This window comes from Trachypithecus francoisi, unplaced genomic scaffold (assembly GCF_009764315.1).
Source record: "Trachypithecus francoisi isolate TF-2019V2 unplaced genomic scaffold, Tfra_2.0 Lachesis_group8, whole genome shotgun sequence".
NCBI classification, from domain to species: Eukaryota; Metazoa; Chordata; class Mammalia; order Primates; family Cercopithecidae; genus Trachypithecus; species Trachypithecus francoisi.
The window spans coordinates 117,097,957-117,114,235 of record NW_022681473.1 but is presented as its reverse complement, the minus strand read 5'-3'; the positions used below and the strand labels follow the sequence as shown (position 1 = coordinate 117,114,235).

The 16,279-nt window shown below is 34.7% G+C and overlaps 1 protein-coding gene across 4 annotated transcripts in view; it reads left to right on the top strand.

Annotated features, from left to right (window-relative positions):
* The window catches only part of ARHGAP32 (Rho GTPase activating protein 32), a 310,104-nt gene that overhangs the window by 140,834 nt on the left and 152,991 nt on the right, over positions 1-16,279 (top strand). For 2 of the 4 annotated variants that reach the window (XM_033208053.1, XM_033208055.1), the window contains exons 3-5: positions 4,557-4,648; positions 5,523-5,564; positions 5,923-6,007. In XM_033208053.1, coding sequence (XP_033063944.1) covers positions 4,557-4,648; positions 5,523-5,564; positions 5,923-6,007 — 219 coding nt within the window. Of the gene's footprint in view, positions 1-2,159; positions 2,242-4,556; positions 4,649-5,522; positions 5,565-5,922; positions 6,008-16,279 lie in introns of those variants that run through there. The other 2 variants (XM_033208056.1, XM_033208054.1) reach the window with 2 other exon arrangements.

Genomic DNA, 16,279 nt, shown 5'->3' with positions numbered 1-16,279 from the left:
TTTATATATGTTGAGTGTAAGTTCTTTGAGTATAAGTTCCTTGTTTGTTTGTATAAGTTCCTTGTTTGTATAAGCCATTGAATGTATTAATTTTTTTCTCTTAGGAGTAGTTTTTTTTTTTTTTTTTTTGCTTCTTGTTACTTAGCTCAGATTTATTATTCTGTGTTTATTTTTAGAAGATTTATTATTTTTCATATTGAATGAATTTCCGTCCTGAATTAATTTTTGTATATTAAGAGAAGATTGAAGTTTTATTCTTAATTTTTGCATACTTTTAAAAACTGTGCTGTTCCCATTTATTGACAGTGCTGTTCTTTTGAATTGCATTGGCTCCTTTGTCATAAATAAACTTTTATTGTATACGTGTGGGTCTTTTTTGGACTGCATTATATTTTATTCATTTGTTTTTCCTTAACTCTAGTGGCACTTTGTCTTACTGAGTATTGCTTTTTAATAAGTCTTGAAATTAGAAGGTCTAAGTAAGGCCTCCAACTTCGAGGTTTATAATTTTAATGGAAAGCTGTTAAATATCTTGGCATATTATGTCATACAAATATGACTAGCTTTAACTTAATTTAAAAAAATTGAAGAAAGCGAATATGAGATGAAAACAATGTTACACACAATAATAACTACATACCCACCAAAATGTGAAATTATGTTCAATTCTTTTATCTTGTTAATTTTAAAACAAAGGTAAAGAAGTACCTATCAGAATGAAAAAAATAAAAAGATTCAATAGTATTTGATGTTTGTGAGGTGGTCAGAAAGTAGGCACTCTTACGCATGCTTGGTAGCAGTGTGAATTAGATCAGGCCCTCTGGAAGATCATTTAGCAGTGTGCTTCAAACAGTAAGGGTAAAATATTTTTAATCATAAAATTAGAGCTATTAAAATGACTCTGTTAACTGTAGACTTTCATAGATAATAATGTCATCTAGGGGAATTAAAAATCAGAGATAAAATCATTATGTGCTTTTCTAGGGTAGTTAACAATGCTCAGTTTCTTTGACTATTTTCCTTGAAGGATGCTAAATCTTAGTGTTGTAATGGGGATTGTGGATGTCAAATGTTAGTAAAATATGTACGCATGTTATTCCATTAGCTTCATGCTCAAGAAATTTACCCTCTTGATGAATGGAAAAGTCTTTTATTAGAGAACACTACATGGCAGTTTGCATTAAAAGATGAATAAAAATATAATGAAATATACTGTATACAGGATAAATGCTCCAATATACTATATACAGGATAAATCCTTTGAAAGATTAATGAAGGAAAGTATCAACATTTGACAAAATTATCAGTATAGGATTAAATGGACTAGGTGGATTTGAATTGGATTTTGAGGATAAAGTTGTATAGGCAGGGATAATGAACATGTTGAATTATATAGTGTAAACAAGTAGGGAAGAGTGAGGAGTTAAAAATTGTTATTGAATCCATTAATTTCCTTAATCTTTTGGTCTAATTTTCTAGGATGCCAGTTAATTGCTAGAGATAGACACACAGAGCTTTTAAATGTAAATGGTGTGTGCTTTTCTGAACATAAGTTCAGTTGTCTTTTGAGGTCTTTTGAATGTTCTGTTGATGAATGGTGCTGTTACTGTGTTGATGATATTATAAATTCTATTTTGGAAGCATAATTAAGTGATAATTATAACATGAAAAAATAGGAAAAATTATTTTTATGAATGAATATCAGTTAATGAACTATTTTCCGAAAAAGAACTTCCTTAATCTTTGGTTTGGAGCAACAGAATAAATAACTCAAGTATGTGCTCTCAATAGAAATTTAAGATAATTTATTTTATTTTTAAAATATGTAGATGAAAATTTTAGTTCATCAGGTGATTGAATAATAGTACAGTATTTTCCTTTCAATTCTACTGGCTTCATCTTAAAAGAGTAAATGATAAAACCTTGTTATGTTAAAGTGTATTGTATTTGTTCATTCACAAAAATATACTGAGAGCCTAAGATATTCCTGGAACTTTTCTGTGCTGTGGGTAGATATTGCTGGACAGAACATACATGGTCACAGGCTAGTTGAACTATTGATTCAGACATATTTTCGTGAATCCTCTGAAGCTTTTTGGACCCTTGTTTGGTTCACTGGCCTAATTATTATCATTTTGTCTTTTTAGGCAGAGATTTTCCTGTCAGACCCTTTTGCATAACCTGTGGATTTACCTTTGGGTCATGTTTCCATCTACAGCCCAGTCAGTTGTGGTTGCAGAGGTGTGTGGTACATGATGTTCCTCCCTCATGCGGATTATAGGCTGGGCAGATTTTCTTGTTTTCTCTTTAGATGTATTTAGAAACAGTGGCCTCCCTAGCTAGCACATAGAGCTTGTTTTCAAAAGAAAGCTAACGTTTTAATTTCCAGTTTACCAGTTATATCATCTCCATTTATTAACTCAGTCTAGTGGATTCTTTTTTATTCTTTTATATTTTTAAGTCAATTTATGAACAATGCAGAATAGTGAAAAGCCACCTTATCAGAAATGTTAATAAGAATTTAAGCTTGGCAAACCTATTATGTCAAGTAAATTTTGGTGCACAAACATCATAAAAGATGGAAGAGTATTGTCACACTTCCACTTCTTTTTTTAAATGGCAAAACCAGATGATCCAGGTTGTCGCAGAATATTGCATGAAAAAGTACTTTCAGTTGAATGACCAATTGGAGAATACTGTATTTCCTTTTTTGTCCTTAGAAATATCTTGTTCACTCAGTTCTTACTACTCAATACTGTATTCATCTAGGATATTATAATTAGTCTGATGTATCATGTACGTGATTGTTTTGCCATCTTTATTAGTCTAGAGTGCTGTTGTCTCTTTGTACCCACCTTTTCGTGTATCTGTTCATTATAAGATACCTTTCTTTCTCAGTGTTTTTCTATTTTCTATAAGTGAAAGAAAACGAAGACTATTGAATTAGTGAATATGTTAAATGAAAGTGAAATGGACAAGAAAGATGGTGTCTCCAAGCTTTTTAAATACCTTCTTGAAAGATGAGGCAATTTGGGCAACACAGTATAAAAACTGGATGATAATTTATTTCACCACAGCACCAACTTTGTAGGACAGGGCTTTGCGAAGTTTACCTTGTTGGGTGCCTGTTTTTGCAAATCAAGTTTTTTGGAACACGGCTGTGTTTGGTCATTTACAAGTGGCTGCTTTTACACTACAATAGCAGAATTGAATAGTGGCAAAGATAATGTGACCCACAAACCTAAAGTATTTACCGGCTGGCTGTTTAAGAAAAAGTTTGTCCACTCTTTTTCTAGGATGTTATGTCATTTTCCCTTTTTTAAAATATACTTTTTATTTTAGTCTTAAATTTTTTTTTCTAGTGTGATAGGGTATACTTGGATGATGAGTACTGATGAAATAATACCTAGGAAAAGATAAGACAAGATGTTATATTTATAAAAAGTTTCATTGAATCCATATGATAGCTGTGCAAGATGGAATGAGTTCTGTTTCATTACTAAAGAATATAATAATACTCTGTTTTCTTTGGGAGACCTATAAGAAGGAATAAAAATACATCTAAGAAGGCTTGATGATGAAATATCAACCCTTATAAATAGTTAAATTTGCTAAAAAACAAAAAACCCTCAAAAAGAAAGAATGAACCCAGCACGCTGTGATGATGTAACAAGGTTTCATTCTCATAAATTCATACATTGTTACCTCATATCTTTGAAAAGTCCTATTTACAAAAACAAACAAACAAACAAACGTATCTAAACTGTCTGGCTTTTTTTTTTTTTTTTTTTTCCTCACAAGAAAACATTACAGAAGTTAAGGTTGTGATTCTCCTCCCAACTTACTTTAACTGCTTATCCCACATTATTCTCGCCTGTTGAGTCATGTGGCATGGGCTATCATAATTCAGCTTAAGTTTTTTAAAATTATAAATCATAGGTATTATAGCACAAAATTTATTTTTAAGATGGATATTTGGACTTGACTTTTATTTTGTCCAGAGTGTTAAGAACTTTTTGATTTTTCATTTTGTTTTTTAAAAAATAATATATCTGATTGTATCACTGAAGTTAAGAATTCACCACTGTGAAAACTATGACAGACTAAGGAGTAATTTGGAAGTATTATATACATGTCATGTTCAGATTTTGGTGTGAGAAATACATGTTTTAATCTCTTAATATCTATGTTTATATTACATTTTAATGTTTATTATTTTAACCAAGGTTATTTTATTCCAACAACTTCCAGGGGAAATTTTAATTCATATTGAGATATATAATAGCTGGTTTTGAAATCTGATTACAAAAGCATGAAAATTCTTATTCTCACAGAAAAATTTCCCTTATACAGTAAAGCTGAATATTTAAATCAGGTGAATAATTTATATTCTTAATAATTAAAACTCAAGTAAGTCATAATTTTAAGATTATTTAACCAAGATATATTTTGTAGGTAAAAAGTCAGCAGAACTATTAACATAAATCATAACCTGCTTTTTAAAAAAGTGTAATACTAAAGGAATAGTCATAAATATTTTGTCTTTATTTTTTAAGGCAAGAGGCGCAGATGTTCCCGAGATTCCTGGAGATCTTACTCTTAAGACGTGTGGCAGTACAGCCAGTATGAAGGTTAAGCATGTGAAAAAGTGAGTATAGCTTTACAGTGGGTTCTAAATGAATTCCTATGAAGGGAAATCAGTTCTTTAGTTCTCTTAAAACTTTTATTTAGACTTTTTACAAAAATATGCTGTTACTGTGCAATTGTTAATCCTTAAATTATGACTCAGCAGTGGAATAGGCCTACAGATTATCCATTCATCTAAAATATACTTTATTTTTGTTCTTGAAGCAACTTATGTTATCTTCTGTTATGTTACAGTTGTTTGATAGAAACAATCTAACCATGTCATTCTTGGTACCCTTAGTGCATGCTCTCATTCATTCAGAAATATCAGCTTTATTGTCTGAGTTATGAGATTATTAGATTTCAGGTTTGCCTTTGAGGAGCATGAAGTAGATGCCAAGAGTTGACTATTAAGTGAAATACAGGTTGAGCATCCCTAATCTGAAGCTATGAAATCCAGAGTGCTCCAAAATGTGAAACTTTTTGAGTGCCAACATGGTAGCACAAATAGAAAATTTCACACCTGACCTTATGTGAGTGTTCGCAGTTAAAATTTTGTTTCATGCACAAAATTACTTAAAATGTTGTATAACATTACCTTCAGGCTGTGTATAAAATGTGTATGAAATATAAATGAATTTTTTGTATAGACTTGGGTCCCAGCCCCAAGATATAAGCAGATATAGATATAAGCAAATATTCCAAAATCTGAAAAAATCTGAAATCCAAAACTCTTCTGGTCTCTGTGTCATTTCGAATAAGGGCTATTCATCCTGTACCTGAAGTTAATCAGTTTTAAACAGGAAAACCATCTTTTCACTTGGTAGAGTTAGATAGCCATGCTTCATGTGTAAGCAGAGGAAAGACAAGGATAAACATGTTCATTCTGCGTCCAGGTCCCCCACTCCAGGACTGATGGGCTGTGACAACATTCACAGGTAAAACCTGGTTTCGTACCTTGTGTTGGGAATGCTGCTCTGGTTAGAAGCTGGCTGTTCACAGTTTCCATAACATTTGCTGAAAATAACAGTTTTTCTATGGACATTGATTTGGGTCAACATTAGGAGATACGGTGATGCTTTTTTAATTTTTGGTTTTGATCTGTACACTAAATATAATACTCATCTGATTCAGTGTATTTTTAAGAGGATTTGTGTGGATATGTGTGGCTCATGTGCATGTGCTTACTAAATATTTTTGCTTGCATGAGCTCTTAAATCCATTGTATTTTCCCCTTAAACTTAGTAATTTTTACTATTTCACTATCTTGTTTCTTATTTATTTCATGTGTTTCAGGTTACCCTTCACTAAAGGTCACTTTCCGAAGATGGCTGAATGTGCACATTTCCATTATGAGAATGTTGAGTTCGGCAGCATACAGGTATATTGAAATATTTCTTATATCCTGAATTAAGATTTACACATCTGCCTTTATATCTATGTGCTTATCTATATATCTGTATCTAATAGATGACACTTTGAAGTAGTTTTTATAAATTGATGTCTTATTGGTTGAGGTAAAATCTTTCTTCTCTTGTATTGACAAATACTTGATGTCACATTGACATATAAAAGTAACCATCACGTTAACATATATCAGTTAAGGAAAATCAGTCCTGTCCCCCTCTGTTTTCCTATATCATGTCCATATGTCCATGGCTTTGTGTAGTGACTTTCTATTCTGACTTATGTAACCTTGTCTTAATTAATTGTGAACTTTGATACTTGGTAGATTAAAGTGTTCTCACTTTATTCTTCTTTTTCAGAAATGTTTTTACTGTTTCTGCCTTTCCATTTACATACAAATTATTGCATCTAACTTGACATCAAGCTACATACTTTGCTCTTATATCATTGGCAGCTTAATGTCCTTTGTACATTAGATATGTATTAATGTGAAAAAACTATTAAAAACATAAAAAATAGCCAGATTGTGGTTACTTAAAAAATTATATTTTCCCAGGGGAACAGAAGCCACTCTTTACATTGTCTTTTCAAAATAGGCTAATAGAGAAAAAAGTCTTGACTTGTACACACAACGTGGAGAGGTAGTCCACTTCCTGTCCTTGCTCTGACCACCGTCTGTCCAGAGTAAAGCTCGTGAGACATGATTGATTTGTGTCACAGTGTGCTACTTTTTGTAATTTTATTTCATAAACAAGTGACATGAATTTGATCTATAGGATTTATGAAAGTGAAGGACATTTCTGTTTCAAATAAATTGACAGTTTAAAATAGCACTAGAGATTTATAATGCTGTGACATCAAACAAAGGATATTTTGTTCCATTAGTGTGTATGTCTTTGCAATTGCAGTTATCATGATAAATCTCTTAGGTCAGGAAGAGCTGATTAAGAAAACAGTAATGAGTACATTTTTCATTTTGTGACTGTTAAGCATTTGATATATCTGTTTGAGTGATTTAGTTTACTCAGCTTGCAATTTAGCTAAACTATTTTCTACTTAATTTATTTTGCTTTTTTTTTTTTTTTTTTTTTTTTTAATCTTACAAGATTGAATGAGCCCTTTTGGAGGCGGTAAACATTGTAAGGGGTTTTAGCAAAGTGAAAAGAAATAGGACGCTAGAGATCTAAAACCAGACCAAAGAATATTTAAATGTTAACATTATATGAAAGGTTAGGAAATCTCTAAAGCATCTGATTTAAGATAAAAACAAAGCTATTATTGGTAAGCATTGTATAATGAAATAGAAAAAGCACTGGCCTTAGTTCACAAACATAGATTCTAATTTTCTTTTTGCTTCTTAGGAGGTTTATGACCTTGGGCAAGAAGCTTAGCCTCTTTGGTTTTATTTCCTGTATGAGGTGAATGAGGTTGTGCTAAATAGTATCATAGTTCTAAACTTTTATTATTTTATATTTAAAGAGTTTATAATGGCTGCATTGAGGATGTGGGCAGGGAATAGACAGTTGTTACTCAGCTGCGTTTGGCTCTCTTGAGATTTTGTTAAATGCCTGTTATTAGAGTCCAGTCCTCTTAATTGGAGGACTGTGTCTCGTTTTTATGGGGAGAACACATTAGGGAGACTTTCTACCAATGGACAGACCTGCAATCTTCATTTTAGAGGGTCATACCATGTTTCACTTTCTCGATTGCACTTACTTCAACCCTGTAAAATTCCATTACTCAGGCAGAAGAGGGAAAAAAGATATGATACTAAGTCAGTGTGTGACCCTGCATATATGAGGTGTATGAGTGAGATGTTTGAGGATTGTATTGATTGACCACGAGGCCTCTGGAGTATGGAAGACAGGGGTGGTTCAAAGGAAACCAGCCCAGCTGCACCTTGCTGGTCCACACCAGAATCATCTTTCTCTGTTGACTGTGCTCTATTTGGCGCACCTTTCCTGCCAAGTTTTGTCCTGCCTCTGTTCTGTGTCTTTGGAGACTGGCCTCTACATACCACGTCTGCCAGTTTTGCTTGCCTTCTGCTTCTGGATGAATTCAGCCCATGTCAGATACCATCAGGAGGAAAACAGTTTTCATTAACTAAGTTGTGTAGCAAAAGAACTGTAATAGTATCCTGACTTGACTTACATGCTTATGTTTTTTTCTTGGGTTGCTGTTCTCTCTTTGGCTAGTATAAGGTTTTACATGTTGATGGACCGATGAATGCCATTTAAAGAAAAACAAAAACAATAATATTAACCTCTAAACAATCCTGCGTTCTATCTGCTACAAGCAATTAAAGTTCATATGTCTCAGTTCTTATTCTTTATCATTTTATAAACATCTTGCTTTTTACACAGGTAAATATTAGCACATTTGATTCTAAACATGTTTATGGAAAATGAATCCTTTATTTTCAATATAAGGTTGGAATATGTTCTGAAGAGAAAACAAGTAAGACAACTTAGTAAAATGTATCAATAATAGATCATCAGTTGTACGCTGGGCAGCTCTAGTATAAATCGGTAGGTTGTTCATACTGTCACTCGGCCAACTTGGTTGTTGCTTTTCGTATGTACCAATTCTGGGACATTCTGCAGTGACATACCTTCTCTTTTTTACTCTAATCTTAGAAATTTCTCTTCGATTTACAGATTTATTGTCTTTGTGTTTACAGCTCTTCCTTCTCTTCAGATCTGAAAGTTTGTAATTGCCATTGGCCATCATATCCTAGTACGACAGAGATGTTAACGTCTTCTACATTTTAAACATCCAGACAAAATAATCTTTAACTTTCGGGCTTTTAGTTCTGGAATGAAATAGTTATTTTTAATCCTGTATGTTAGAAATTCCAATGATCAATTTTATTTAGTCTGAAAGACACAGTTGCTTAAAAAACAATTTAGATGTAAGTCAGTACTTTTACTGGGTCAGTATGGTCATTACCATATAATGATATATAATGTACAAAGGACATTTTTATGATCTCTCCTTTGAATTCCAGCCTTGTATATCCAGCTGACTTCCCTGCATCTTCACTTGGATGCCTAATAACACCACAATCATTGCAGCATGCCCAGAACAGTCTTTCAGACCTGCTTTTTCTGCTGACTTCCCATCTTGGTAAATAGCAACTCTATCCTTTCTGTTCCTGAGGCCAGCCAAGAACCGTGGAGCATCTTGGACATCTCTCTTTCTGTCAGTCCTCACATCCAGTCCATCAGCAGATTTTTTGGCTCCATCTTTAAAGTAAATCCAGGATCTAACCATGCCCACCTGCTTCTCTGCTATCACCTTATACTAAAGCATTGTCTTTTGGGAGGATTGTTTCAATAGACTTCTGTAGTTGGCACAGCAGCAAGAATGATTCTTTTCAAATGTAAGTCCAATCATGTCACCTTTTAAAAACTCTCCAGTTAGTGTTCATCTTATTCAGAGTAAAAGTCAGATTTCTTAAACTGTTCTACAAGGATTCACAGAATGTACCCTTACTTTTCCAACCTCATCTTTCTTCTCTTCCCCTCGGACAGGGTGATCCAGCCACAGTGGCCTCTTGGTTTTCTGCCAGTATGTGTACCCCCTTCTCGGGGCCTTGGTACTTTTTGTTTCCTCTACTTAAAATGCTCCTTTAGGAGAGCCACACACCTTGCTGCCTCCTCTTTTAAAAGTACTTGCTCCAGTGCTGTCTTCCCAGACTGCACCTTCCATAAGATTGCAACTCTAGTCACCAGCTTTCCTCATCTCCCTCTCGTTTGTTTCCCTCCATACCGCTTAACACCATTCGGCATGCTAAATATTTTATTATTTTCTTCCCCTCAACATCTAGAACAGTGGTTGACACATAAAAACTACTCAATGAATATTTATTTAATGAATAATAGATGAATGAGGTGAATGGATGAATGAGTTTATATTTGAAGAAGAGATACAATTGGTTTTAAAAATGCTGTTTTACTATTTTGTTTTTATTTATCATTTTAAATTTGTTCTTATATGAGAAGAATATATATTCCTTATGAGTGTTTATTGATTATAAAACAAATTATGTAACCATCCTGTTTAAGTCTCAGTTTGGTTCCTTCAGTTGAAATGCGTGGTATAGGACAGATACTATGCCGAGGAGAAAGGTGCTGGCGTGGTGTAGAATGGGTATGGCCAGCTGCTGCCGTGAGCCTTGGTCTTGCTTTCCTTGTCTTCACACTGAAAAGGAAGTACGGTTACTAGATACACTAGAATACGAGGTGACAGCTAATGCTCCTTCAAGCTAAGAAATTGTAGATGAACTATGAGTTCTGATTCAGGTTGTGATAAGGTGCAGAGGAAAAGAGATAAAACAGCACAGGGGAGGAGAGGTTGCGTCATGCCATATTCTTATTTTAGTCTGCTTCCATAGAGCTTGAATAAGCTATTAGTATCTGTAAAAATTAGTACAGATAATTGCTCATGTCATAGAAGTAGCTTGTTGAAACATCTTTATATTCCTGGGACACGTTATGCTAAGGTGTATATATATTTAAAAATTAATTCCTTTTTTACACTCTACTAAGATTTTATAATCTCTGCATCTGTGTTTATTGGTGAAGTTAACCTGTGTGCTATACTTGTCCCACTAGCCTAAGACTGGGGAATTTCTGCTCCCCTGTCCCATTCTCCACCCCTTTAAAATAAATGCACTGGAATATTTTGTGTAAACGGAATTACCTGTTCTTTGAAGGGTTAATAGAATTTTCCTGTTAAAACCTTTTGAAACTGGTTCCCAATTGGGGACTTAATCTTTATCATCTTTACTTACCTTTTCAACTTATGATTTGATTATTGCTCATTAGGTTCTTTCGTATCTCCTTAGATCAATTTTTATCATTTGTATTTTCTTAAAAATTGTTCATTTAATGTAGCTTTTTAAATTCATGGATTATAAGTTGTACACAAGATATTATTAAGTCTTGGTCTTGTCAAGGAACCAGCTTGTGGTTTAACTGATCAACCAAAGTTTTTTTTTCTTTATTTTTCATATCAATAATTTCTAAGTATAACTTTTCTTTTGTTTCTTGAATTGAAAGTTTAGTTTTTCTTATTTTTTTTCCTAGAAAAGAGTTGAGAATAATGTGTATTGCCTACTAGGATTTGCCTCTCAAAAACTAGCTTTGTCATAAACCAACTTTGTCAAATATTAATATTACACTACATATACTACTTAATCTCTTCTTTAGAGAAATAGAATGCAACAGGTATTGCTAATAATTCATTTTTTTATGTATTAATTTTTTAATAAGTGCATTTAAGTTTGGGTATTTTCCTGTGAATAGCACTTTGGCCAAATTCTACAGGTTTGATTCATAAATGTCGTATATTTAGTTTAGAGAAATTTAAATTTCTAAAAAAAGATAAACAATTACTAGAAGGGGCTTTTTGTTTTGAGTAAAGCCACATGTAGTTTAAAATTGTGCAAATTTATTGTTATTGCACTTATTTTCCCTGTTGTATTGTTCTGCAGTCCAAAAACAAAGATTAATTTACATTTTACAAAATATTTTTCAGAAAGCAGGGGGGGAAAGTCTCTTGTAGCGGGCAAAGAAATTACCGGTGCATTGGGTCTGATCAGTTTGAGGCGGCACTGTTCCTGTTGTGCTTTGTGTTGTACCGCCATCTAGTGTGTAGGGTGGTAAAAGGATATGTTTGATTTATATTTTCTTTATCATCTGGTTATCTGAAGTTATCACTTGATGTGTTTCTTTTTATCCAATTTCATACAAAACATTAAGTTAAATTAACCTGAATGGTAGAGTTCAGGTTTTTGTATAAATAAGAAGTAGGAAAAATATGAATTTAATATCTGTGTCTTGAGCTTTCTATGCGCAAGCTGCCTGCAAGGGGCTTGAAAATGCTGTCGCGGCTTTCTGTCATTGGATGCATTTCTGCCTTGAGATTGGGAAATGCAGAAAAAAGTAGTAAAGTTTGACCTGAGTGTAGGAATATTGAGGGTTAATAATGCAAAAAATTTTTAAAGCCTGAAGTTTCATTTAAAATGAAGTAATCAGAATTGTAATAAAAATACAAGCCAGTATTTATTGAATATTTTGTGTGAGCCAGGCATTATATCAAATACTGTTTACACATTGTCTCAATTACGCTCCACAACAATTTCAGGTACAGAAATTTAGGTGAAAAGAGCTTAAGAACTTACTCAGGTTCTGAAACTGTGTTGCAGACTGTGTTGGAATCGAGGCAGTCTGACACTAGAGCCATTCTGTGTGTTCTTTTGTGTTGCTGAAACAGAACAGACTGACCCAACTGATATTTTAACAAAAAGAAATAAACGATGATTCTGGAATATCTCGCATCTTTAATGTAGTTGAAGGTTAAAAAGTTTGATACATAATATTGCAGTGTGACCTTAAGTAATTTCCAGTGTGATCTTAAGTAAATTCTTAATGTCTCTGGTCGTCAGTTTCCTCATTTGTAAATTAAAAATAAATGTATCTATTCTAACTATATCACAAAGTGCTATGGGAATTAAGTGACATAACTGACGTAAGTGACATTTTAAAGTGCTTTAGAGAAAGGCAAAAGTTCTAGGGAAGCACTTAGGTAAAGTCAAATAATCATCTTTAAAATGTGGAAAGTCATACTTGTCCCGATGACCCAAGGACAGTGTTGTCGGGATTGAGGCAGTGGATACTGACTTCACCAGAGTACTTCCTATCAGTTATGCTTTCATCATTAATAAAAATAAATTAACGAAAAGGTCATCTCTCCCATGTTGTTAAGACACTTGCAGTTTGAAAAATGGACTTGTGGCCGGGCGCGGTGGCTCAAGCCTGTAATCCCAGCACTTTGGGAGGCTGAGACGGGTGGATCACGAGGTCAAGAGATCGAGACCATCCTGGCTAATACAGTGAAACCCCGTCTCTATTAAAAAATACAAAAAACTAGCCGGGCGAGGTGGCGGGCGCCTGTAGTCCCAGCTACTCGGGAGGCTGAGGCAGGAGAATGGCGTAAACCCGGGAGGCGGAGCTTGCAGTGAGCTGAGATCTGGCCACTGCACTCCAGCCTGGGTGACAGAGCGAGACTCCGTCTCAAAAAAAAAAAAAAAAAAAAAAAGAAAAATGGACTTGTACATATTTTCAGTTTAAAAAAATCTTACACAGAAGTACTATTACTACGTGTGTAATCATTTGAAATAAAAACCATGCTAATTTTATTCTCACCCTGGCCACAAAGTTTAGTTTTCCTCAAAAGAAATAAAAATCTTAACCTTACTTTTCTGTGTGTTCTGCAGTAATACTCCCTCTTATACAGGGAAATCATTGTCCTTTCAGGGGAGGATTTGAAATGAAATGTTGAGATAGTGAGTTACCAGTTCTACTGTCATCTAAGTACTGGATTTTCACTGTATCTCATTTGACCTTATTCAGTCCAAGAATCAGATGTGTAAAAGTGGTTGGATTGTGAAAAAATATATCTATAGTGGAGTCAGTCATAATTTACAGGCAGCTTACTTATAGTATTGTTGAGTCTGAAACTGAAAAGTCTGAGATGTTTTTCTACTAGTAAGCTAACAAGTTAGCTTGCCACAATTACAGACACACTGCACACATCCTCACTCTCTTTCTCTGTCACCACCCTTTCCCCCAACAGAAACCTGAAGTCTCTGGACCAGAAATCAAGCCCTTTTTTACTTGAAAAGTAACTTACGTTGGTTCCCTAGGCCCTAGTTCTCCATAAAGTGATGTGGTGACAACCAGAGATACCCTGTGTTTACAAGTGGGATTTGGTACCACAAGAGAACTCTGCACTTAGGAAACTTGAAGTTTATACAGGATAGCCGGCATTCCTGCCCATTCTCCTTTCTCAGGATGGAGAGAGAGAGAGACCTTTGCTCTGTAATGTAAACAAAATCTCTGGGGAAAAGAAGCAAAGATCTGTGTTTCACAAACACTGGAATGTAAACATGGCTTGGGGGAGAGAGAAAACCTTTATCTCTGGAGGGCTCCATCTTTAGGGTTACTGGGTTAAGTTCAGTCCCTTAGCCCAGGCGCCAGAGCTCTTTGCTTAGAAAGCCCTGACCATGCTGAAATGTGAAAATATGTATGAAACAATTTCCTGACAAATATATGTTCTTGAGTGAGAGCATCAGTAAGAAGAGGGGTGTGATTCTGCTGTTGTGTTATTTGATCTCATTTTCCAGATATTCTTCACAGTCAACTGATGGTGATTCTAGTGTTTAAAGATGAGCACATCAGTTGCTTTATCTGATACTCAGCTGAGAAAACAGTGCTCTATTCCAATTCTGGAGAGAAAAACTGTTAGGTCTGTTAAGATGCTTATAGGTCTCTAGCTTTTTCCTGGTAAATCTGAAGGGTAATTTTGCCTTTTATTGATTTTCACCTTATGTGCTGGAATTAGAACTCACTTCACTTATTAACCATGTAAGATGTAATTCTACTGTAGAATTATTCTTCCTCTTGGCATCCTGAACTCAGTAGTTTTAAAGTAGTGTTTTCAGTGTCAAGTATTAGGAGGTTGAAGGTAGGGTGGGCGGACCACATAATATTATACAACAGAAATTATTTTTTGTGTTTCCACGTCTGCTACACAGGCTGTGAGGTGAAAGAAAACTTGTTTACAAACCCCATAGGTATGACAGTGAAACTGCAGCCAGTACAGAACCACACAAGATGAATAAAAGAAAAGAGCTCTTTCATTTGCAATCTGTTGATTAGGCTTTGGTGAATGGTTTCTTCTGTGGGTGGGTGGTATATTTTTACCCTGTTCTATGCTACTGATTTCCATTTTCCATATGGAGAAAGAACTTTTCTGAACATTTGAAGACTTGCTGAATAGCGTTGTATTTTTAAAGATCCTAACAACACTAATTGTAATTGGTTTCCATGGTGATAGAAAAGTGAGCTCAATACAGGAAAAATAACTCCAAAGATAGATTTGGAAGAAATTTAGAAATACGGGATTTGGAAATCCTGTTTGCCATTTCTAATAGATGAAGGACTGAAATATTATTAAATTGAAAGAAGTGAAAATTATTTAAATCACTGAGTTCATGTCATAAATTTCTACAGGCAAATATAGTTTAGTCCTTCATAGTGTATAGTCTTTGTACATATAATTCATGTACTGCCTAAAATACATTAATATTCAGACATGTGTATAAGGTATGTTAAAACCCAATGTTCACTTAGCGTAGTTTTATTGAATATCTTCTATGTGCTAGCCACCTGTGTGAGTACCACTGATGAAGTAGATAATCTTTCCTCAGAGAAAACAAGTAATATACTGATAAATTCAAGAGAAGAACGGTGTTATAAGTGTTGGAAGAGTGCTTGTAGGTATTCAGGGGCGAGAGAGATTATGTCCTGTGGCATTCAAAAGTATTCACCTTTATTGAAGATTGAATAGAATTTGGATATGCAGAGAAAGAGGTGAAGAACCCTCAACCAAGGAAAAATAGTACAGACAAAGGTACTTGTGTTTTCATTGTTCAGCCCCCACTTATAAGTGAGACTATCAGTTACTTTCTTAGTAAGAACTGAGAAAGTATTGCGGGATTTTGAGAAGAGAGTACCATGATCAATGTGTGATGGAGATGGAGAGAGACCATTTAAAATACTATTGTAATTATCCAGATGTAAGGAGGCCTAGAACCAGGGAAGTAGCAGTGGGGAGTAGGAAAAAAGGGGATAACTGTAAGAGATAAGTTTTAGGAGACATGAGAGAGTAAAGAATGAAAGGTGAGCTCAAGCCTGTAATCCCAGCACTTTGGGAGGCCGAGACGGGCGGATCACGAGGTCAGGAGATCGAGACCATCCTGGCTAATACGGTGAAACCCCGTCTCTACTAAAAAATACAAAAAACTAGCCGGGCGACGAGGCGGGCGCCTGTAGTCCCAGCTACTCGGGAGGCTGAGACAGGAGAATGGCGTGAACCCGGGAGGCGGAGCTTGCAGTGAGCTGAGAGCCGGCCACTGCACTCCAGCCTGGGCGGCAGAGCAAGACTCCGTCTCAAAAAAAAAAAAGAATGAAAGGTGAAAAATGAGACCTTGAACCTGGAAATGTAAAAAGAGATCGTGTGGAAAGGAGGAGAAGTCGCAGAATCTAGGGTGATTAGGTTGGTCAGCTGGGTGAATAGTAGTACAGTTTGTTTATTTTGTGAATTCAGGAAGAGGAGGAGAATATGTGAGGAAAGATGAAGAATTCAGTTTTGAAACTAAGCACCATATTTCAGGGAG